Source organism: Halichoeres trimaculatus, unplaced genomic scaffold, assembly GCF_033239565.1.
Source record: "Halichoeres trimaculatus isolate MK-OKI-2021-1 unplaced genomic scaffold, fHalTri1.1 fHalTri1_scaffold_22, whole genome shotgun sequence".
Classification (NCBI taxonomy): Eukaryota; Metazoa; Chordata; class Actinopteri; order Labriformes; family Labridae; genus Halichoeres; species Halichoeres trimaculatus.
The window spans coordinates 6,210,775-6,233,834 of record NW_027437200.1 but is presented as its reverse complement, the minus strand read 5'-3'; the positions used below and the strand labels follow the sequence as shown (position 1 = coordinate 6,233,834).

Sequence of the window (23,060 nt, the reverse complement as noted above, 5' to 3'; positions counted from 1 at the left end):
GGAAATCATCAAGCCCTACACTAGTTAGCATTGACATGCTACAAGCTGCTAACAGCTAATTTCACATGTAAACAATGCAGCCATGGTTACATGTAGGATCTCCAGACAAACACAGGAGAAAAGTAGTAAAAAATATTGCCGAAGCCACAAAAAGTTTGGTGTCCGTGACCGACAATGAACCATACAAAGTAATGATCCACTCCAAATACAAAGATGACGAAAAAGAGACGAAAAAAATTATAAGAAATGGACAAAGACTAGAGAGCTGCTGCAACAGACAGCTACTTGGGTAGCGCCTAGCAACGATGGATCTGTTACAATTGGACTTCCTCGCCACCTTCTGGCCACACACAGTCACAAATTACTTTTAGCGAGGTTGGTATTTGTTAGGGAATCAATTGTAGATCACACACACACAAACTTTCTTTGTTTGAGACAACTTTTTACTGGATACAACGTGCCGAGGTAAGGTATTTATCAACAGTTAGGTAGTGATACGGTTTGAAACGGAACATCAAACAAACACTGTAGCCAGCTGTAAGTTAGCGACATGCTAACTCTCTCTCTGATGTATCTGTAGACTAGAGTGACAACAAGTAAACACTGTTAATTTATAAGTCGTTTAGTAGCCGTTTATATTTACCACAGCTGGCACCCCGGTGCTCTAAGACATGTCTTAATGTGTAACCTTAGTGAATGCTGGTTATGTCCTGCTAGTCATCTACCAATCAGAGCTAACGTAACTTCACTGTTCATTTTATTGACAGACTCTCAAGTTTGAACAGACCACTGCAGAATAACTGCTGACTGTGGGTTGAAATGAATGTTAGCACTAATAGTTTAGCCCCTGTGTTAGCCTTTAGCTCGTGCTCTATCTCTCTCCTGTTTATCTTTATTCTGCTCTTCTGTCCTTTTTCTGTCTGACAGTTAGACTCCTGTGTCCACCACCACTACAAAATTAATCAAAGAAATCATTTGCAGTAGACGAAAACACAGATTTCTCTTCTTACTTCAAAGCATCTGGTCCTGTTTGACCCGATTGGGAAGCTAAGAAGAGCATTTCAACATAACTCATATTGGTGCTGATAATCTCATTTTAAAGTGTGGATTACACTTCAATATCTTGAAGGAAGACTTTTTCAAGATTACTTAAAAACTACATTGCAGAATATTTGTTTCAATAAAATATTATTATAATCAATATTACTATTATAATAAATAATCAAGTCTTGATTTGTTGTTTGACTTTTTAAATGTCATTTTATCATGAACAATTGCTGAGAAATTTCAGTTTAATTCACTTCATATTTTTGTCACGGACAAACTCTTGACATTTTTCTTGCTGAAATAAAGAGACAGAGTCAGCAGACTGGCTATGAATGTCTTTAATGTTTCCCAGATCAGAATCACAGCATACAGTGTATAATAACTTCTAAAGTAAACAGAAATATCATCACCTCATTTATTTATATAGTTTTACTATACTTTTTTTAATAATCATCTTTTTTAAAATTCCATTATTTAACATTTTCTTCATCTCAAGTCTTGGGTTTCTGAGATCAACAAAGAATGTAAAAACAAGACAACAGGTGCAGCTTTTCAATGGACACTGAGCTGGAGGTCATGGTAAGTAAAGGGGTTTGTTTGCTACTGTGGGGTGTTAGCCATGTGCCTGTATGCACCACTGACTTCACATAGGGACTTTAAATACATCCAGTGATGTGGATTTTCTTATTTAACTTGGGTACGTCAAGTTTAAAAAAATCAGCTGCATCTGAGTCAACCTGCACAACCTGGACCCTTTGGAGCTGAGCCAACGCTGAGTGTATCTGATCCCCTGTTCATCACACGCAAAAAGTGTTCACTGCTACATCACTTCACTGTAAGGTCAACACAACCACCACGGCCACGAAGCAACACAGTGTATGGAGGGAGAGAATCAGACCACCAGTGTGATCTCACCACTCTGTGAGGAGTTGAGGCATCTAATGGTATCACAGCCCTCGAGTCTGTGTCACATGTGATCAGGTGGCTACATGTAAACACTGCTACGTGTGAGGGGAACAAACTTTTACAAGTCTGCACTTTTATGAAACATCACGGCTCAGGAATCCAACTTTAACCACAACACTTAGTTTGTTTTTTTTCTCAAATATGTTCATCATCACTCTGTGTCCATGTTGAGGCAGCACAGATGATGCAGTATGAAAAGCAGACCAATCAGAATATTTTGTGTGATATCAGATTAGTAAATCCTGGGGAGTGAGAATCTCTTACAGTGACTTTCAAGTTAGAAATAACCATGCTACAGAATGCCCACGTGTAATTAGGCGACGTGAGAGAAGAATAATGGTTATAATGATCTCATGTGTATCAGTTTTCACTCTCCAAATGATTTTTAAAAGTGGGAGCTAATGCCCATATCTTTAGCCGCACCTGTTGTCTTATGTTGTCACAAAAGTATTTCATTCATTCACTCTGAAAAAAAAGAAAAGCAAAGATAAACAAACAAGAAACTTAATATTTACAAATATTTTGTCTGTTTGATTCTTACACTTAAAAATGTACAGTTTTGATCCTCTTCTGGATGGTGTGTGTCCGTCTCTGTCCAGCCACCCAGTTTGGTATTTTTCTCCGAGTATCCAGCTCCCTCAAAGTAGGGCAGTGAGTCAGTTGCAATGGCGCCCTCCAGTGTTTGCTTATAAAATAGACAAGGGGAAAGACCAGACCATTCTGGATACCTTTTTTCTGTTCTTACCTCCCGTGCTGTTATGATAGTTATGTTACTGTGAGGTTTGTTTGCAGTCCTTCATCACCTCTTTGTCCATAGGGGTGAGTACAAAAGGGTCCACATGGACTGATCAGATCCTCTGAACACATTAGCAAGGTATCCTTCTGAAGAGCAGTGAGGGTGGTAAGGTTGCCATGCCTTTGAGTGTCCTGATTTTCATTTAAGGCTACGAGTCTTTTCCCAATCTCCTCCAAGAGTCTGTCTCAGCGAGCCTCTTTCCTCTTTGCGCTGCCCTCCTTCTCCTTTTTCTTCCAGCTGCAACACACCCCAGTCAGTCTTTATGTTTTACATTGTGCACATTTCCCTTCCAGTGGGCTTACAAAAATCTCTGACAGGAGCAGTCAGGTGTGTGTGTCCCCTTCCAGCCCTCCCCCACCTCCCAGTTAGGCAGTAATAAAATAGAAAACAAACAAACAAACAGGCTAAAGCTAGAGCACAAGCAAAGACAGCACCGGTGACTAACTTCTCCCATACTGGATGTCAGTTACTGTGTTCATGTGGGCTCAAACGACAGCACATCAGTTCAGTTAACATGTGTATTCAGTCTTACCCATGATTTTAAGATCCTTCAGAGGAGGGAACTGCCGCGCTGTAAGCCTGCTCTCTTTCGAAGAGATGAACTGAATCAGAACGAGCAGTTGTGGACTGTGTTGGTTTTACCCTGTTTAGGAGATCGAAGCCTCCATGTTCATCTTGCAGCTCTGTGCTGCAGGCTGTTGAGGCTTACAGGTTACCCTCAGTGTGCTTAGAGTTTAATTTACAACTGATGAGCTCACAAAAAAACCACCAGCTCAGTGGACTGACTGCTGAATATGAGGATAACAGCTGAGCTTAACTGAGATTGGAAACTGTGTGGAAGGTGGCTGACACAGTCAAGGCAGATGGTCTGGAGTTTTTAAGGGTGTAGAACAGGGATGTCGGCTTTCAGCACAAAGTAAGTCGGAGAAGGCAGGAATGACCTTTGACCATGAATGTGATTGTGCCTGTCTGCCTCTCTATATCTTGGCTCTTTAATTCGGAGCCCACCTTTGCTGATGTGAAGCAGCACACACATGCACGCACACACACATCAAACAGAATATGCATGTGCTGGAAATAGGGGTGCAGACAGGAGGGGAAAGGTGTGCGTCGAAGAGCAGAGGCTGCCTGTCCCTGCTTTGTTCCTCATCCTCACTGAAGTACAAAAATAATTCTGAAAACACAGGCTACATCAACAGATTTGGTGCCTCTAACCTAAAAAAAAACATCATCTCCCTAAAGAGAGAAAAGTAGCTACTCTAGGAGTGTGACGGCCTTCAGTTTGGATGTTGGGAGAAAGATGTCTTCGCAAGAATGAATGGAGAGTGTGCTCACAGTTTGTGTTTTGACCCCAGCTTCTTTTGAGATTTGTGTCGATGATGACCTTACTTTCAAATGAATGGGCGTTAAGACGAAGATTTGTTCAGTTATTACAAGATTTGCTGTGATGTTCTTGTTCTGTGAGACATAAAACAAAAAAACCAAAACATCCAGACTAGACTGATATGACTTGATTAGATTTGGGAAACGTGCATTAACAGATACATTGTCCTTTCCTCCATCATCACCTTTAAAAATAATTCATGCATAGTTCCCACTGCAAAAATCCATTTATATACTTTCGTCTTTGTACACATTTATATATAACTATATATAATATCATTTCTCTATATCTATATTTTCAACAAAAAATCTTTCCACAAAAACAACAACTGAACAAATGCATGAAATAAAAACAAACGTACAGAAGATGAAAGAATAAAAATAAACACAATCGAGGGCCAGTTTGGCACTTTGTCATGAGAACACACAGCATCTGTTCATTGAGAGTTACGAGGAATACTCAAGACTTTGTTGTTTTTCTCCCTTGATGAAAAAGCGAACACAGTCGTACATACTTGGCACCAAGAATGCTGGTAGAAAGAAAGTATCAGATATCAGTGTTTTCATAGCTGTAACTCTATGTGCCCTGCGCTCCCTTCTGCAGCTCGATAGTTTATTCATCCTCAGAGCAAAGGGAGAGAACCACATGAATGAGAGCAACAAAGCTAAGATAAGACACAGATGTAGAAAAGAGAACAATATATGCACATAACACACAAGGGAGAGAAGAAAAAAAAGTAAAGAAGACGGCAAAGTAAAAAAAAAGGGAAAACAGCTAGTGGCAAAAAGTATTTGTCCCATTTCGTCAAATGTCAGGGGAGCTTGGGTCTGGACAGAGCAGACCTTTAGAAATAGTACCTTTGAAAGATCTATATCACCCCCCTAACTGATCATCTGCCGTCGTGCAGTTCAGTTCACTTCTCCACATGCCACCAGTGGGGCTGCAAAGTTTGACAGCACACGATGAAGGACGTGGAGTTTCTTTTTGGAGAATCAAGAGAGTAAGAGAACAGAATAAAGGCCAACATCCAGAGGCCTCCCTTCCAGATCAGAGCCAGTCTTCCTGGTCCTCAGGTGGCGCGGTGTTGGGCCAGTCCCTACTATACCCTGGTTGTGGAGTGGGGATGGGGCAGGGTGTTGTTGTGGCCGGTGGACGGGAATGTGTTGAAGGCATGAAGAGGCTGCATGCTGGTGATGGTGCTCGGGATCATGGTGATGGTGTTGGGTGTCATCAGCGGCACATCATCTGGAGCCCGACGCAGCGCAAGGGTGTAGTCAGGCGGGCAGGCGGGCCGGAGGATGTCGTGGGGCCGGAGTGGCTCCATGTCATGGTGAGCGTCATGCTCTGAGTGCTTCATCTGCAGGGACATGATCTCCTCCTCCTGGCTGTGAGCTAGGTCATTGGCAGGGCCGCCCCGCTGGGGTGACAGCCGGTGGCGGCGCATCTCGTGCCGCTTGTCACGCTTGTAGTAGAGGGCAGCGAAGGCCAGGATGTTGAGGAAGAGGAGCGAGGCCCCCACAGCGATCGTGACACTCAGCTCGGTGGAGTAGTCCCGGGTGTCTCCGGGGAAGAGGTTCTGAGGCGGGCGCTCTGAGCCCTCTGGCTCTGGATCAGAAGGGAAGGTGGGGTACGGGTGACGGGTGGTGCGAGGTCCAGGCGTTCTGGGCCAGGGTCTGTGAGTTCCTGGGCCAGGCCCTGATGGAGAGCGGGTAGTGGTAGGAAAGAGATCATCGTGTATACTGTGGAGGTGTGGAACCAGCTCCAGCCAGAAAGCAACCTTGTTGGCCCGGTAGTTGTCTCTAACTCGTGGTTTTAAGCCGATGTGGAGGTACTGCTTGTCCTTGGAGTTGAACTTGGTCCAGATGACTTCTTCAAAGCGGTTGGGCTTCGTGTGAATGAACTTGGTGTCCTGAGGGACTGGCAGGTTGGGATCCCTAAAGGAGGACAGCAGAGGCATCTTTTTCATCGTCCACGGTCAAAATGAATCAGAGACAAAACTATTTCAGACAACACCAAAAAATGAAATACACCACTGTGTTCTATGATAAGTCAAATAATTTGAGGTTTGAGTCAGGCTTACCCGGTCTTAGCGAAGTTGGTCCAGTAAGTCATGACCACAGCGCTCAGCATCACATCGTTCTTGGAGAAGTTGCATGGAAACAGGTCTGTGGCACCGATCATGGGCACGCCAAACACATACGGTATCTCATCACCATGTGCGGCATCAGCCCACTCAGGGCGCGTCTCAGTCTGGCAGTGATGGTAGAAGGTGTAAAAGTAAACTGGGGACTGAAACTCTGCATGAAGTTTGGCGGTGGCCACTGCTGGTGCCACCCACTGGTGGTCTGTAAACAGAGCTAGGAGGGTCTTCCTTCGCATGTCCCCGTTGTCCCTGTCTGCCCAGTCCGTGTACATGAACTTAATGGTCTCTCTCAGGATGTCTTTACCTTAAGACGAGAATGGGGACAGAATCAAGATGAGTTAAGAGGAATTTAACAACAGAGATGTTACTTTGAGCATGTGAGGCACAGTTGAGAGAGAAACGTGGACCCAGCAAAGAGCAAAAGAGACAATAAACGACGCAGCAAGCAGAGTGAATGACGTGCACTTGAGAGGAAGCGTGACTGCATTATTCAAATGCCTCTGTATTTTGACTTTTGCCTGCTGTGAGAGGTTTGCAGGCTGAGCTGTTTGGAACAACAGCACTGTGATTGGAAGCTAGCTGCCTGGGGGATGATGGGAAACTGCATTAGTGCCCGCAGAGCCTGAAAGGCCAAAGGCACAGACCTACCACAGGGAAAGATAATCTCAATGATAGGCAGCCTCATAAGTATGTACGTATGTGTAATCGAAACTCATTGCTTGTCTCAGGTTTTCCTTCTGTCCTTGTGTTTGTCACAGCTGTTTGAAAAATTACATTTCATACAGGGGCTATAACTTGCTAAGTCATGTTTTATCATGTGTAATATGTGACTGTTTGTGTTAACCTAAGATCAAATATATTTTGTTTTTCAGTCAATAATTTTCGGCCATGTACACATCAACCTAGGAGACTTTAATCTTATGAGTAATTTAAAAGAAATTATTGCACAGAAGGTCACCTCCCTGATGGTTGAGAGCCTAATACTAAAGATTTTAGAGCCTGAAAGGAGCATTAAGTTGATATTTCTCACCCTCGGGGTATCCATACAGGTTGTCCACAAAGTTTGAGATGGTGTAGTCGAACGCTGCAGCTGAGATGCCATCGTTGTCCTCACTGTCATCCACAAACTTCAGCCCCTCTCCTTGGTTCACTCCTATTAGGATGTCATAGTTCAGGAACTCCCCCTAGTGGACAAATGGTGGAATAACAATTCAAGTGGGGGAATTTTGTTAGAGAAGTGCAGATTTCTGGTTTCTGTATACCGTTGAAATTATGTTAAAAATATTTTTTGCGCATGTGTTTTATATAAGTCATACAAAGCGATCTGAAACACAAACACATCCTCTTATATTTAAATAACTGTCTCATTGTTTTTTTTTGTATACGTGTAGAAAGAATAAATAAATATCTGAAGTCAACTTTGTGATGTTCATATTTATATTTTATGATCCAAAATAAACATTTACCAGCAGGGCTTATCTTTTAATTTACCTATATTAATGTAATAAAAGGCAGAATACTAGATCAGTGACATAGGACCATTACTGTATGTGATATGATGACATAATGTGTTTATATCATTTTTACGTTGCTGTATGTTAATGTGGCTCCAATATTAGCAGATAAGTGAAAGAATGTTTAATTTCTTACTTCAACTTAAACTTCATTTTACTTATATGGCACTTTTCATGCAATGGTGCAACACAAAGTGCCTCACAGAGGATACAAACAAAAAACAAAACAAAAACAAAACAAAGCCAAACAAAAGAAAAAGAGAAACAAATCTGACTAGTTCTTATCTCTTATCTAAGAAGTTATTTTATGGAATGCACTTCCTTTGTGCTTAAACCCTCTCAATACAGCTGGTATCTATTTAAATGTCACATCCTGTTCATGCTCATGGAGGGATAATCAATGCAACAATGCTGAAGTCCTGTGTCTTTTTGCACTATGAATAAACCAAACAATTTCAAGTTTCATTTAGAAGAAAAATATTCCAAAAAAAAAGCAAAGAGGGGAGAGGGAAAACACTGTGGCTGCAGGATGTCTGACAGGAGTACGAAGTTTGGTCACTAGTGGGCTCCAAAATACATACATTTGTACGCCTGAAATAAACACTGGTGCAAAGTTTCATCAAGAAGTACCAAAAAATTCACATAGGTCAGAAGTGAGTAGTGTTAGCTCGGCTTGCCATAAGGATCAAGTGGACCACTACTGGGAATGTCCTGACTCTATTGAGGCTGATGCTCCATAGGATACTGCACCAAAATGGTCTCTACAGATGTTGACAAGACCCCCTTGCTTCAAACAAAACATATAAAGCTCATTTGACCTTTGCAGAGATGTACCTAGAAAAAGAAAAAGCTTCTGGTCATCTGTTCTGTGGTCAGACGAAACAAGAATTGAGCTGGTTGGGGAGCTATGTGGCTTTCATCTTGTAAGAGAAGGACAAAAGCCTACACTCTAAAGAACAGGGTCCCTACTGTGGTGAAAAGAGGTAGAAGCATCAAGCTGTGGGCTTTTCTGGAAATGGACCTGGAAAGTGGACAACATCATGGGGAACAGGCAGTTTATCAAGACTCTCAAAGAAAACTTCAAGCAAATGGTGGGGAACCTGACCTCGGGGAAGCGTTGGACCTTTCAGCAGGAGAATTATCAGAAGTAAACGGCTAAGGGGGTGAAGAAACGTTACACTGCCCACAGAGCAGCTTCTATCACTGTATGTCTGTTAATGGGCGTTCACACCGGCAGGTAAACATTATTCCCATTGGCTAAAACTAAAGGTCAGATTCATCCTTTCCTCAGCCTGGTGTGTCGACTAGGGCTGGGCGATACTGAGAATTTTGCTATCGATCTGATACCAAGTAAATACAGGGATAGTATCAACTGTACTGATATTGATACCGATACTTTTTAGATGAACTGTAATGATCATTGAATAGTTTTGTGATTTTGCCTTGAGTTGGTTGATTTTGATTATGATGATGGTAAAAAAAAGCACAAAGATTTTTGGCCATGAAAATGCTTTTTATCAACTAACCCCAACAATAGAACATAATTTTAACTCTATAAAAGTAATAAAATAATTATTCTACGGCCATGATTGTTTTAGGAAAAAAAAAATCATAAGTACAAAATAACAAGAAGGTCCCTCCCATTTGCACAGAGAAGTGGCAGATGGAGGAAAGTAAAGTAAACTGCTGGACGACATAAGAGAAACTGCAGTATCGATCTCATCACGCTAGTATCGATCCAATACCAATACTCATCCTGGTATCAATACTATCGATATTTAGATCAATACGTCCACCCCTAGTGTCGACAGCTCCACACCCTCAGCCCAAACATTATCATTCTAGTACTGACATGTCTTCATTCTGGCGTTTCACCCTCACCTGTTGCATGAGGATCTCAGGATCATCAGGCACCACGTCTCCGTCCACCACGGGACCAAACGCGATGTGGTAACGCGCCGGCTGGATGTCCTGGTCCACCAGCTCCCTGAAATTCTTGCGTCTCAAGCAGTCAACCAGGTCGGCGGTCTCTGTGTAGGTGCAGCCCACCTTTCGGGCGAGGATCTTGGTGTATTTGAGGGGTTGGTAGTTGACAGACCAGCTGGAGATGGCAGTCCCACTCTGGGCTATAGCCCTGTGGAACAGACCTGATGGGTGAAAGAGAGAAAGAGATTGAATTTCCTGTTGTAGGGTCATGGTTTAACTGCCTCAAAACCTGCTAAGATGGTTTTGATCTTACTGATGTCATGTCAGTCCCTAACATTGTTGATGGCAGGTTGGACATCTCTAGAGTTGTCTACTTGAGGTGCATTTATCACCTCCTTTTTTCCCATTTTCGAAACATTTCCTCAATGAAAAAAAGACATTTTCATTTTTCTTTCCACCTGGGCTAGGCTAGAAGACAGAGAATGAGACTGCACACACACAGCATCTCAAATCAAGCATGCTATGAGTCTGTAGCTCCAGGAATATACCCAAAACAAGGCAGGAGCAGGACTAACCTCATCTGAGACGTCAAAAGAGCCATTTTCTCCTGTCTTGTGCTGGCTGCGTCTCCTCCCTGACTCTCTGGCTGTGCTCCTCTCTTCCTCTGCTACACTTTGTCTCTGTCTGTCTCCTTAGCTCTGCCTGTCCTGGGCTGTTTGAACCACTCAAGTGGCTCGTTAAGAGGCCGCCTGCCTCTCTCGTTTCCTCCCGCGCTCCTTTTTTCTTTCTCTACCCTCTCCTGGGCTGAAGATCGGTCAGTTAATTATTAAGCAGAGCTGCAGAGTCCCCCTTTCCCTGGGAAATCAATTATGGGAAGAAGTAGCTTGGAAACAGCTATACCTACATATCTGCAGTGAGGGAAGTAGAGGGGAAAGACAGAGAAGAGGTGGGAGGTAGGTAGTGTTTCATTGGTCTTCAAAATCAGTTCCTCTGTCACTCTCTAAGTGCTTTTTACCTTCCTGCTCTGTACCTTTCTCTTCGTGGCTATTTCTCCTTTCTCATCTGCTGCAGCTGAACATTTTCTGGGCATTTCCTCCTCCTTGTTTTACTTCTCTAGCAGTGTTACTCCCACTCATCCTACGCCTCTTGAACACTTTTGATAGGACACAATGGAAAGTGTCTCCCCTTCTATTTCCCCCCTACCTTCATCACATCAGTATCACTTACAGCCCCTCCCTTCATTCTGTCTGCCACTTCCCTCCTGCCATCCATCCTGCACGTCTCTGCTGTCAGCCTTGATTTGTGATGCTCTGTTGTTGACATGATTGGTGTCCCTTAAGGGTGGGGATGACAGACTCCTTACCTAGCATCCCTGGTGGGGAAGAGGGGGGAGCATGACAGACAGGCGGCGTCTAGAAGGCTGATGTTACACCGTTAGATGCTGATGAAGATGAGGACGATGGTGATGGGACGATGACAACGCAGATGCATGTAAACGGACAAATGGTAGTGGGGAGAAGTTGGTTGTCAGAAACAAGAGACATGGGTTTATGGAGACTGTCCCAGCCGATGATTATACCTCAAAAACTGTCAATAGTCCTGGTTGTTATATTTGAGAATAAATGACTTTAGGAAACAAATTCAAACATCTCATGAGTGTCTGAAAATTTAACTCCTACAGAGCACATAACCCTGTATATGCCCGGGGTCAGGCCCAGCCCTCAGGATAACTTTATTGCGACAAGTGTTTCTACGGGCCCATCTAAAGATAAAAACAAGCACTCTCAACTGTCATTAGAGTGTCTAAAACCCCTCTTTTCTAAAAACTTTTCTTGCATGATACTGTAAACCCAGAAAATTAAATTTTACTATTGAGTTTCATTGAGTCATACAAGGATGACATTTTGCATATTCTAAAACACAGGGTTAGGTAGCAAAATATGACTCTGGAGCTTGTAGTTTCTAATAATGTAATATAAGTCACATAATTTACAAACTTCACAAAAAGATGACATCTGCTGGATAAAATGGTCACTTTTAAGCAGCCTATGGGCAAAATCACTACTATGTATGTTATTTAGAAATTCAAAAATTTGTACACTAAAAAAAATAAAATAAAAATAAAAAAAGAATAAAATAAATAAATAAATTATTATTATTCATAATATAATAATAATAATTTTAATAATTATAAGAATAGTTGACAATTAAGTAATAATAATAATAATAATAATAATAATGATAATAATAAACAAATAAATAAATATTAAGTGGTTTTTAAAGTAAAAAAAAATTCTTATTAATAGTATTTAACTTGTTACAAGCCATTCAGACATCATTTTTGTCTTTGAATAACTTGAAACAAGACATTTTTTTGGACTGGTTTATTGCATGTGGCTCATGTGAAGTCTAAAAAGACATTTTCTACTGAAAAAAAAAGACCAAAAACACTAAAAAATTTCATTTATTTTGCACTGTAAGCTTTAATTTGAGCTCTTGAGGGCCTTTGTATTTTGAAAATTACACTTCACTCAGCCATAATCACTTGGGTTTTTCTAAATGCAACCTTATTTTCATTCCAGGGTCATTTTTTAATTAATTAATTTACTTCTAATTTTTTTTCTAAAGAGGGGTTTCTGATCCCCACAACCAGATAACCCAGGGTGTGAGATGCTTGTGTTTAAGTTGAAAAACTAGAAGTACTGGTGCAAAGGGGGTCATAGAGAAGAGCCCTGGGGCTGGGCCTTATCCTTCTAAGGTTAAATTTTATCAGTTATTCTGAGACTAAAAGGTAGCTGAGTAATTAGCTTAGCAAAACTGTAAAACTTGTCTGGCTTGACTCTTTTGAAGCTCTGTCATTGACTAATTGATAAAATGTTTTTTTTTTCAAACAACTCCGAGAGCTAATGTAGTCCAGTGAAGTTTTAGATTAGTCTGATAATGATAGAGCATTTAAGCTAGGCTAACAATCCTGACTCAAGTTTCACACTGACTGAAAATACATATAACTTTTATTTTCCTACAATACTTTAACATTTTGTCAAATTGAACACATTTCTTTCAGTTTAAATATATAAACATATATTTTTTTAGTACATACGGTTTGAAAATATTGATTTCATAAGACCAGTGTTAGATTTACAGCTGGAAATTTAACAGCCTTTAAATAGGAACTAATTACAGGCAGGATGATGATCTTTACAGGTCAACTGTGAAAATTTTCCATGTTTACAAGCAGCTTATTTCCAGGAATGAGATTACAGGAAGGTAGTTTCATGAATTATACAAACAAATGCATATTATGGCCCAGACAGTTTTTATGGAGGTAGAGCAAAACAATACAACAGGGAGCAGTACAATATTTTTCTCAAATTTCTGTAACAAAAGATGGAATATTAAGTGACTTTATGTAAAGATATATATCATTCTTTAGCTTGTGAAGAGGCAGAAATGTTTGCATGGTAACTGAAGAGTTTGAGTGGGATGAGTGCAGTGACCTCTGACTCTCAGCAGATGGCAACAAGTTCACTCTCACTATGTGGCACTGGTTAGCAAAGTTTGAGGGAAAGTTTAGGATTTTTTTTATTTATTTATTTTTTTTTTGCAAGAAGGCTTGTTTCCAGAGAAAAATTCACATTTTCTGCTCCATGGTGTATGCATGATGGCCTTTTAAATGCATGCACAGAAATGCTGCTGGCTCTGCAGTGAAGTTTAACGTGCATTTAACCATTAGTGGTACTTTGAGAAATCACTGAGTCCTTTCTGCTCATTTCTACAGGTTTAGCAGGTTCAAAGGCCACACCAGTGAATTAGCCCCTAGTTTTGTATCAAAATATAAATAACAAACTTTTCAGGGAGAGAGAATTTAATCTAAAGGCCTGCTTCTTATACAAGCCTGCTTCGTATAGAGGGCTGGTGCCTGAAAAGTAAGACAATGCTAATGTTTCTCTCTGCATTTAGCTCATAAGCTCATGTTAGAGGCCTCATACAGGGACATTTGTGAAACATGTTAGAAACATACACAGCATGTTAGAGGCATAAAGCTTCTGATGGGACAATGGTTTGTATGGATTGTTAGTACAAGGGACAGGAACAGAGGTTGTTTTAAATAAAAGAAAAAAGTGATATGACAACAGAACACTGATTCTCACTCAAGCTGAGCAGATTTACATTTGTTCTCAAAACACATTGATACACACAGAATGAGTCAAGGTTAGAGACATGTCTGAGGTCTGCTGGTTGTCAGACACACACTCACATCTTCACACAAAGGGAGACACCGAGTGTTGATTGAAACAGATGTGTGGTTGTGTGAACATGCTCCCTCTGATCTCTATCTTTCTTTTCACCCACCGTTTCCACCCTGTTTCTGTCTTCTGCAGTTTGTGCATGTAAGACGGGGAATGAATAGAGAGGAGAGATATTGGAGGAGAGTCCTCCAGCAGCATCGAGAACAGACAAGTTACGACTGGAAGAGGACAGCTTCAAGAACAGCATGATCAAAGGCAAGTGAGTGTGTGGCCATTTGGCTGTAGGTCGCCAGCCTCCCTGATCTCAGTTCAGATCAAAGACGATCAGTCTGCGCGCCTCTCTCTTTCAGTGGTGCAATGTTAACGCTGCGCCCTCGAGGTGTGTTGTTGGTAATAGGGAGCGTGAGGTCACATGGATGTAAGTTTCTGTCATGGGGAGAGCAGCGGTGCGTTGAAAAAGCCGGGGGCACTCGCCAAGTCAGGTGATGTGGAGGTAATGTTGGAGCTTTGGTGTCATTCATCCCCCACAGGCAGTGACATCATAACCTGGATCAAACATGAACTCTCTCGTTGGCCCCACGACTGCTTAAATTCTTCCATTCAAAGGACAGGAAGTGTGTTCCTTTGAGGATAGAGGTGTCCAGGGTACATCACAGGAGTGCAGGATTACTGAGCTGAGTGCTGCTATCTGATTAGATGTCTGACCAGTCAGACCTTACTTCTATGATTGCAAAAAAAAAAAAAAGCCTGAGCGTAGGGCAAAAAGTTAAAGGTGCTGTGAGGACTTTATAAGCGATCTGGTTAAGTCTCACTTTTGTATATTTGCCTGGTCATAATTCACGACTTAAACATCATCTGGTCTCCAAGGTAAATGATTAAATTTGTAATGAATAAAACCAGTTTATTGCAGTACATTCTGTTGTGTTGTGTTTTTATCTAAAATTCCTTATTCCTAAGTACATTTTTCTTAATTAGAGGAGCTGTGAGGTTTGAAAGTGATCTTAAAAAAAGTCTCCCTTCCAGATATATGCCTGATCATAATCCACACTTTAAAATGAGATTATCACCACCAATAAAGGTTATTGCGAAATACTACTTAGTAGCTTCTAGATCGGGTTGAGCAGGCCTGGATTGATTTAAGGCATTTCTGAGTCTCTATGACAACACCACGCCAGCTGATAAAGTTTAGCAGTGAGAAGAGAGATCTGTGTTCTTCTCTGCTGAAAACGATTTCTGTGATTAATTTTGTAGTGATGGTGGACACAGGAGCCTAGCTGTCAGACAGAAAAAGGACAGAAGAGCAGAAGAAAGATATTCTGGAGACAGATAGAGCATGAGCTAAAGGCTAACACAGAGGCTAAACTGTTTGTGATAATGTTGATTCCAACCCACAGTCAGCAGTTATTCTGCAGTGGTCTGTTCAAACTTAAGAGTCTATCAATAAAATGTAGAGTGAGGTTACGTTAGCTCTGATTGGTAGATGACAGACAGGACACAACCAGGATTTACTAACGTTGGTGTAGCTGTAAATACCGATATATACGACTGATTCCAGCCAAAGGTGTCACTGATGTCGACGCCAAACATTCCTCACAGCACCTACTTAACAAATATTATGGGACACAAAAGTCACTGCAATAAATGCAGCACAATGTACGTGTTTTCAGTGTTTTAAAGGTTAAAGCTGATCTTATGTGTCACTGATCATGCTGCACAAACAGTCTTTTGTGGCATCTCACAGAAATTGAAGAATGATCAGAGCTTGGGACTGAAATGTCATTGGATCAGGTGGAATTCATGTAAGCAGCCACGACCCATTAGTCGAGAAATGTGTGGGTAATGAGTCATTCACTGGGTTTGATCCGGGCTATTAACAGCACCAAAATAAAATCTGGATATTTCTGGAGTGCTGGGAACTTTGTGCTTAAAGGACTTTGTATTAACATTAAGGCAGTGAATGGAGAAAGAAGAATGTTTCATTATGGGCCAACAGCTTATTGCGACTGACTCCAAATTTACCTTCTGAATGGTGCGAGAGGATGAGGAGGTTGACGCACGATGCCCCAGCTCCCGAGCCGAAGATGGTGATCCTCTCAGGGTCTCCTCCAAAGTGGCCGATGTTCTCATTGAGCCAACGCAGAGCCTGGATCTGGTCCAAAAGACCATAGTTCCCCTTTGCAGACTGATCCCCAGTACTAAGAAAGCCTATGAAAAATGAACAGATGCAGGAAGAAGAGGAAGGAGGGGAAGAGGACAGGTATAAGGGGTAGAAAAAGAGGGAAGAGAGACAATGTTTGCATTAGTGCTTCTTGAATTTACAGCTGTTATAAGCCTGTAATGTATTTGTTGTGTGTTTGTGTATGTGTGTGTGTAAAACACTTGTCACTCATGAGAAGCAGTGACAGATGGAAAGCAGGGAAAGCAAAAGAAGTAAGACACTGAATTGCTTTTCCAGCTCCTCCCTTAATGACGTTTACTCTTTCTAATGGCATCGAGCTGGGACTGCACAAAGCCACTTACAGTAGAGCTGGCTGCACTCTGAGAAATATAGGTGACCCTATTCTGAATCACACCCATAACTGGATTACAAGTGACAACACGTCGTGCCTGGAATTCAGGATAGAACAAAAGTGGTTTTTCATTTTCATCTCTCATGTTATGGCATGAAACTTTGAGAAAGAGAAAACATGTCGGTTCAAAAAAGACAGGTTTAGCAAAGCCAAGTTTGATCTTAATACTCAAAAAGAATCAGGTGTTATGTCTATGTCAACAGAAGCCTTGGAAGTGTTTGGGAAGCAGGTGCTAAAACCAGACGCTAAATGGAAATCAGAGATAACCTGATGGCTCTGAGGAGCCCTCTCTTTAGGAAGAATTTAAAAATATCTCCAAAGATGAAAACAAATCAGTACAATGTGTTTTGGTTATAGACTGTATATAGAGTGGACAGCGTGGCTCTGCCATTTACCACTGTACGGTTTTGAAGCCAAAATACCTCCATCATAGGCGCAGCAATTGAAGCAGTTGTGGAGCCAGAGTTTGTGCAGTAGAGACTGTGAGGGATTCTGGGAGAATCTGAGGCCCTGTTTACACAAGGTTTCATCCAAAAAACGCTAAAACAAAGTGAAAAAAATCTGCCTATACATGGAAACGCTGAGGGCCTCAAAACGCTGTAGTGCGCATGCCAGGCCTGTGGGTGGCGCTATAACTGTCTTGTCCAGAAGCCACTTTTAATAGATCTCAATTGAAGTAGAGTTTAGCCGATCATCTGGTGTTTTGATGACGCCAAGAGCAAAAGTGGAACAACAGATGCTCATTTTGTTGAAAGACAATCTGTTCCGTGAAAATGCGAGGCTGGAACGCAGCAAAACTTTTGCGTTTCACCCTAAAACCATTGTCATGTAAATGGCCCCTGAGTGGAGCTGGGTGAGTCTAATCACTTCTTGACTCTACCTCCCAACATATTTTACAATCCCCGAAAGAAACACACAAGATTGTTGTTACATTAAACCTCATTTTTATCCTCTTATAACCAATGAAATCAAAACTTTTCAGAAAAAAAGAGGACTTGAATACAAGGCAATCAAATTATATCTTCAAATTACCACAACAATTGGACATGAGAAACATTTCTACGAGGTGTATTAATTTTTTAAAGTTTGACCACAGCCCATCTGGAATGACTGGAAAGCCAGATTTTTTGTTTTGTTTTGTCTCTATTCTAGGGTCAGTTACTTTAAAATCATTTCAAGTTTGTTTTTTACAGTGTGGCAGACTGATAAAATAATAATCATAGTCATGTTTGTGCCGTATTAGAACATTAGTTACACAGAGTGACATTTATCAGTTTCACCAACTGACCACGTCTTTAATCCAACAATTCTTTTGCAGCATTAGTTTAACGTCACAGTAGTTTAAGAGAGAAACTTGACACACTTTATGTTTTCAAGTTACGTGTATGTCTGAAACACTGCATCTGACTTTCTTTATTACAAACACAATTAATTAAATAATTAGTAAACTGTGTAGACTATCACAATAAACCACGTTATTCTAATATCATGATAAATTAAATTGATAAATTGGGTAAAAAGGCTGGACAGCCAAAAAGACAAAAAAGAAGAGGACAAATGCTGAGCTCACTTGCAACTTATTTTGTTATGTGCTCCCGATGGACACAAATGTTGCGATTATCACGTTCCAACAATGACAAAACAAACCAAATATGAAAAAGACACCTCACAGTTTCCCTCTAAGACCATTTTTCATTCATCAGAGCACTGCAATAAATCCTCACCCTTCCTGCCATGGGCTGACATTTCGCCTCTCATGATTACAGCTCAGCATCTTCGATTGTTCCACCAAAGGCCTAAATCTTGTCCATTTAAGTAGCCATTAACTGAAAGCCTCTCAGATCCTAATTGCTCTCCTAATTAGAGCTTTGTTAAAGGCAGGTGCACTACAAAGGTCATCCATTAAGCCTGATACAGTAGAGGTTAAACACTTGTACACAGCCAGATACTGCGGTCTGTTGTTGCACAAACCAACAACATACTGTCTGCTCTTTGCTCCAAATTAGTGTTTGAGATCTTTTATCAAGAATTCCAATTAGAGCAAATTACAGTCAGGCACTTAACAATTGGCTATACATCTATTCCTCTGTTCAGGGCTAATGAAGCTGTAAAATAGGTTTAGGTAGGGAGCTGCTAGGAAGCTGTAGCTGTCTCTGAGGTAACACCAGGACATGCTGAGAGGCAGCCTGCAAAAAACGTACTGTTCAGTCTGAGGACTCTGTGTTTCAAGGAGTTGGTTTGTGGATAGATGCTGATTCTTTAATATGTCTATGTTGTGTTTCCTCAGTGAGCATCTTATTCCTTTCTGATTATCTTTGATGAGTATGCTGTTTCTCTGGCGCTCATGCCAATATTAAGTTCCCAGGCTTTCAACAGGAGGTCATAAAGTGAGATCAGCATTATTAACATCGAGTTAAAACTCATAATCTGTCCCTTTATGACAACACTAACACCTACATCCAACAACGTTTGCTCAGTATCTTCAAGTTAGTTTTGTGTTCACATAGTTGAGTGTAAGTGTTGTATTGTGAACATAAAAACAGCAGAGGTAACAGACACACAAAAGTATTTAGTGACTTCTCTTTGGATCATAAAGAAACAGTTTGAAAACTTTAAAAAGTTTAGTCTTTAACTGCAACATGTAAGTTGTCTGCCAACAGGAATCAAGAAAACAGACACATTTAAGGTCAAAGATCACCTGTTTTTCATAGTTTGATTCTATGCTGACTAACATTTTAGTATTCAAAAAATAAAAAACATAAACATATTCATAGATAGTAGAAAAATGTTTGGCATATCTGACTTTAACCTCTAAATTTTAACCACTTTTAACCTCCTGGGACCCTGCATACTCATATGAGGATATTACATTTCTGCCTCTCAGACTTGTGATACTTTGTTTTGTAAAACTCTGACCTTTGATATTACGACTCTACACCCATTTCAGCAAAAACAAGATGGCAGGAATATCTGCAAAAGACTTTAACAGCAGCTCCTAAAGTCAAATAGAGAAAGGTAAAAGTTACATCCAAATTCTCTGAAAGTGTATTTACGTGCAATAATACTAATACCTAACCTAACCTTTGTTTTTTGTCCTACCACTTTATTTTTTTTCACCTATCACTTTATTTTTTCTCTTACAACTTTGTTTTCATATCCTAACACTTTATTTTTTTCTCCTAAATTTCTAATTTTCCCCAAACACTTTGTCTTTATTTCCTTTCACTTTCTTTTTTTCTACTTCCACTTTTTTTTAAGGAACACTTTTGTCTTTTTTGCTGCTGTCTTTGTTCCTTCAACTTTTTTTCAAACTTGTAGTACGAGTTTAAACTGGTACTACGAGTTTGACAGACAGCACTGCGGAGCCCGTCCAGCAGGGGGAGTCAAGCACTGCGGTGGCCTGAGCAGTGTGCTTAAATGCTCTGTCAGTCTGTTGGGCGTCCAGACTCCCCCTGCTGGACGCCCAAAGTTATAAAAAAAAAAAAAAAACAACAACATACACACTTATGTCCCCTAGTGGGTTCCGTAAACAACTTAATAATAAACTAGTAACCAGGAACTTCCTGTACAAAAAGACCCAGTTTAGTTGTTGTATAAGGTCTTACCAATCCCAAACAGCAAAGAGAAACAACAAAGGCACATCAGACGAAAGCTTCGGTTGACGAACATTTTGAAAAGCTGGGGTTAAAAAAGAACGCGTTCTCGCTACTAAAGAGGGCACTAAGTTCTGTGTGTTCATGAGGGCACTTTGGACATGTTTAGGGCACTAAATGTGAGTTTTTACCTCCCAAGAGGCCAGTTTATCATCACACCACTGGCCACAGGAAGTTATAAACCACTGTATGTGGGTTTGAATGCACATTATCACCAACAGCTCAGTCTGTGTTTCACATCACCCTCTGCTCTTCTGTCCTCCTTTTTCCTTTTGCTGGTCCAGCTTCACAGTTTGCCAGTTCTACAAAATAAATCAAAGATTTTTTTTTCTTTTTAGTGTATATTTAAATCTTTTCAACTGAGTTCTCATGGATAAATTATGCTGGTTGGCTTTTTCACATCAGAGAGAATTTCTATGTATTATGAATCAATCTGAGTTCTCGAGGGAAAACCTGATCCAACCACAGGTGCTGAGAAACAGCATTTAGGAATAAACAATACTGTTACTGGTGAGCTCATTTTAAGTTGCAGTTTGTGAATATAAAAATGTAGTTCTATAATAAGGGGTACATTTCACGTCCATGGGATATACTTATCAATTTTACGAAATATTGATTTTGAGCAAAGACCATTTTTACTGTGGGTCATTTGGTGATATTTCTCTTTCATTTAAGACAGAAAGTTAACAGGTTACATCATTTATTTAGCTAAAAATGCAAATCATTTTTTGAAATTTGCAGTTTTTGTGCTGTCTGATTTCTCAAATGTTAAGTTTGCTCTTCATAATTACTGTCAGAATACATGTTTGGAATACTATTTTCAGCATTATTTGGTGAAAATAATCATCAAAACATGACAAAGCTGTTTCAAAAACTATCTAAATAATTCATATGATTAAAGTAATTCACTTTGTATGTGTCCGAGAAATCTGTGTCCACGGTGTTACCCATTGAAAAAAACCTTATAAATCAGCAATGGTCAATTGAGGTCACATCCTTTTCCTTAAAGAAAGTGTGGCATGTTTCAACTCCTCTTCAGCAATATTTAATCAGAATGATTGTCTGTACATGGGGCGCATTAACTGTTCATCAACTGTGTTACCAACATTTTCTGCTCTTCTTCCTATAAACGTTATAAAAACAAAAACTGTGAAGAAAATGCACAGAAATATGAGGTGATATAGGTCAGGTGGTGCCATGTTCAAGGTCTGAAGTTAGCACAAGAGCCAAAAAATGAAGAAAATGTCAACTGGTTAGTGTTGTTGAGAAGGAATTCTTTTAAATTTTGTCTAAACTGTGATATAAATGATGAGGGACACTTCTAGGGAGCGTAGACCTGACGTAGAAATGTTGAATATAACTCTAAATTCAGCATAATATGGGCTTATGTTGAAAAAATAGTCACAACTTTTGACTTTAACATAGTTGACAAAATTATGCACTTTTTTTGGATTACTAAAACATTTAAGAATTCGTTAGAGCTTCAGCTTGCCAACTACTGAACTTAGTAATTTTTAGGTATAAACTTAACAATTAAAGAGAAAATGAAGCAAAAAAAAGAACTATTTTTTTCCCTTTTTGTTTACCTGAAATGCACCTCTAACTATAGAATCACTCATATGTAGGTCAGAAGAAGCCAGAATTCTTTCTGTAGATCTCAAAACTCTGATTTCATAATAAGTACATTAAGAAGTATATATTAAAGTGGCCATAAGCCTCAGATTGAGGCAGACAAAGGAGAGCGCTGGTTGTTGTGCTGCACTTTAAACATCCTACCACTCATAAATAAGCTGCATGGTTGGGTACATTAATTAAGCCATGCACAAACAAGAGGCAAATAAGCTGCCTAATGCCCTACTGTAATCACTGTGATGTATTAAACATAACCAATTATGCTTATGAGGTCATTAATAAAGCTAATTAAAGCCACACACAGCAATCCTTCTATGTCAGCGTAGTTTTCTTGGTCAAATGAAGTCCAGATAAAGTCTAATTGTCATCATATTAGAGCCAGTGTCTGAAGAAAAACTCCTTGTTTTACTTTAAGTCACTCATAAAAAGTGAAGAGAGAATGATTTCAGCTCTAACGTATTTTTTTTCAAAGGGAAAGTTGTCTTCTCTCCTGCACCCCCATGCTGCGTCCATCTGACTGTGAGTCGATGCACAGCAGCCGACCACTTCACCCGTCCTCCTCTTCCTCTATAATCTGATAAAAGGCTTGAAAATACAGAGGAGCTGGTTAAAACGCAGCAATGCAAGATGAAAGCGCGGCTCTGCATGAATAGTCTTTAAAATGGCCGTGGTAAGGAATGACGGGTGGAGGGGAGAGGGGGAGTAAAGGAGAGGGAGGGGAGGATAGTGGGTGTTCTGTGAGTCCCGGATAGAGGCACAGTGTTTCATCCTGCCTCCAAGACACCAGGGGCTGGCTTGCACAACACACACACAGCTATATATCCACACGCACACACACACACAGGGACATTGATCAAAGGCTGACACTACAGAAAAGACTCCCTCCTTTTCTCTCCTCCTCCTCTTTCTCTCTCCTCTACACACACACAGAAACAGACTCACACAACATGAGCACAAAAAGAGGAAGATGACACACAAACACACACTCACCCTCCTCCTCTCTGTCACACATGTAAACATCAGCACACATGCTCACTCATTTCGCTGGTGCCCCGTTGAACAGTTTCATACCCCTTTTTATGAGCAAACACACAACTCTTTAGTGTATCCGTCATGTGACTAAAGCACCTCTGAGCCTTTTATAAACAGCATCATGGAGCTGTGACATTATGGAGCTCT

At 40.5% G+C, this 23,060-nt stretch overlaps 1 protein-coding gene across 2 annotated transcripts in view; it reads right to left on the bottom strand.

The window, feature by feature from the left end:
- Positions 1-1,375: 1,375 nt before the first annotated feature.
- Positions 1,376-23,060, bottom strand: part of nlgn2a (neuroligin 2a) — a 322,483-nt gene continuing 300,798 nt past the window's right edge. For both annotated transcript variants that reach the window (XM_074699274.1, XM_074699275.1), the window contains 5 exons: positions 16,046-16,231; positions 9,732-9,997; positions 7,367-7,520; positions 6,274-6,640; positions 1,376-6,127 (listed from right to left, as the gene is read on the bottom strand). In XM_074699274.1, coding sequence (XP_074555375.1) covers positions 5,293-6,127; positions 6,274-6,640; positions 7,367-7,520; positions 9,732-9,997; positions 16,046-16,231 — 1,808 coding nt within the window. In that variant the 3' untranslated portion in view covers positions 1,376-5,292. The remainder of the gene's footprint in view (positions 6,128-6,273; positions 6,641-7,366; positions 7,521-9,731; positions 9,998-16,045; positions 16,232-23,060) is intronic.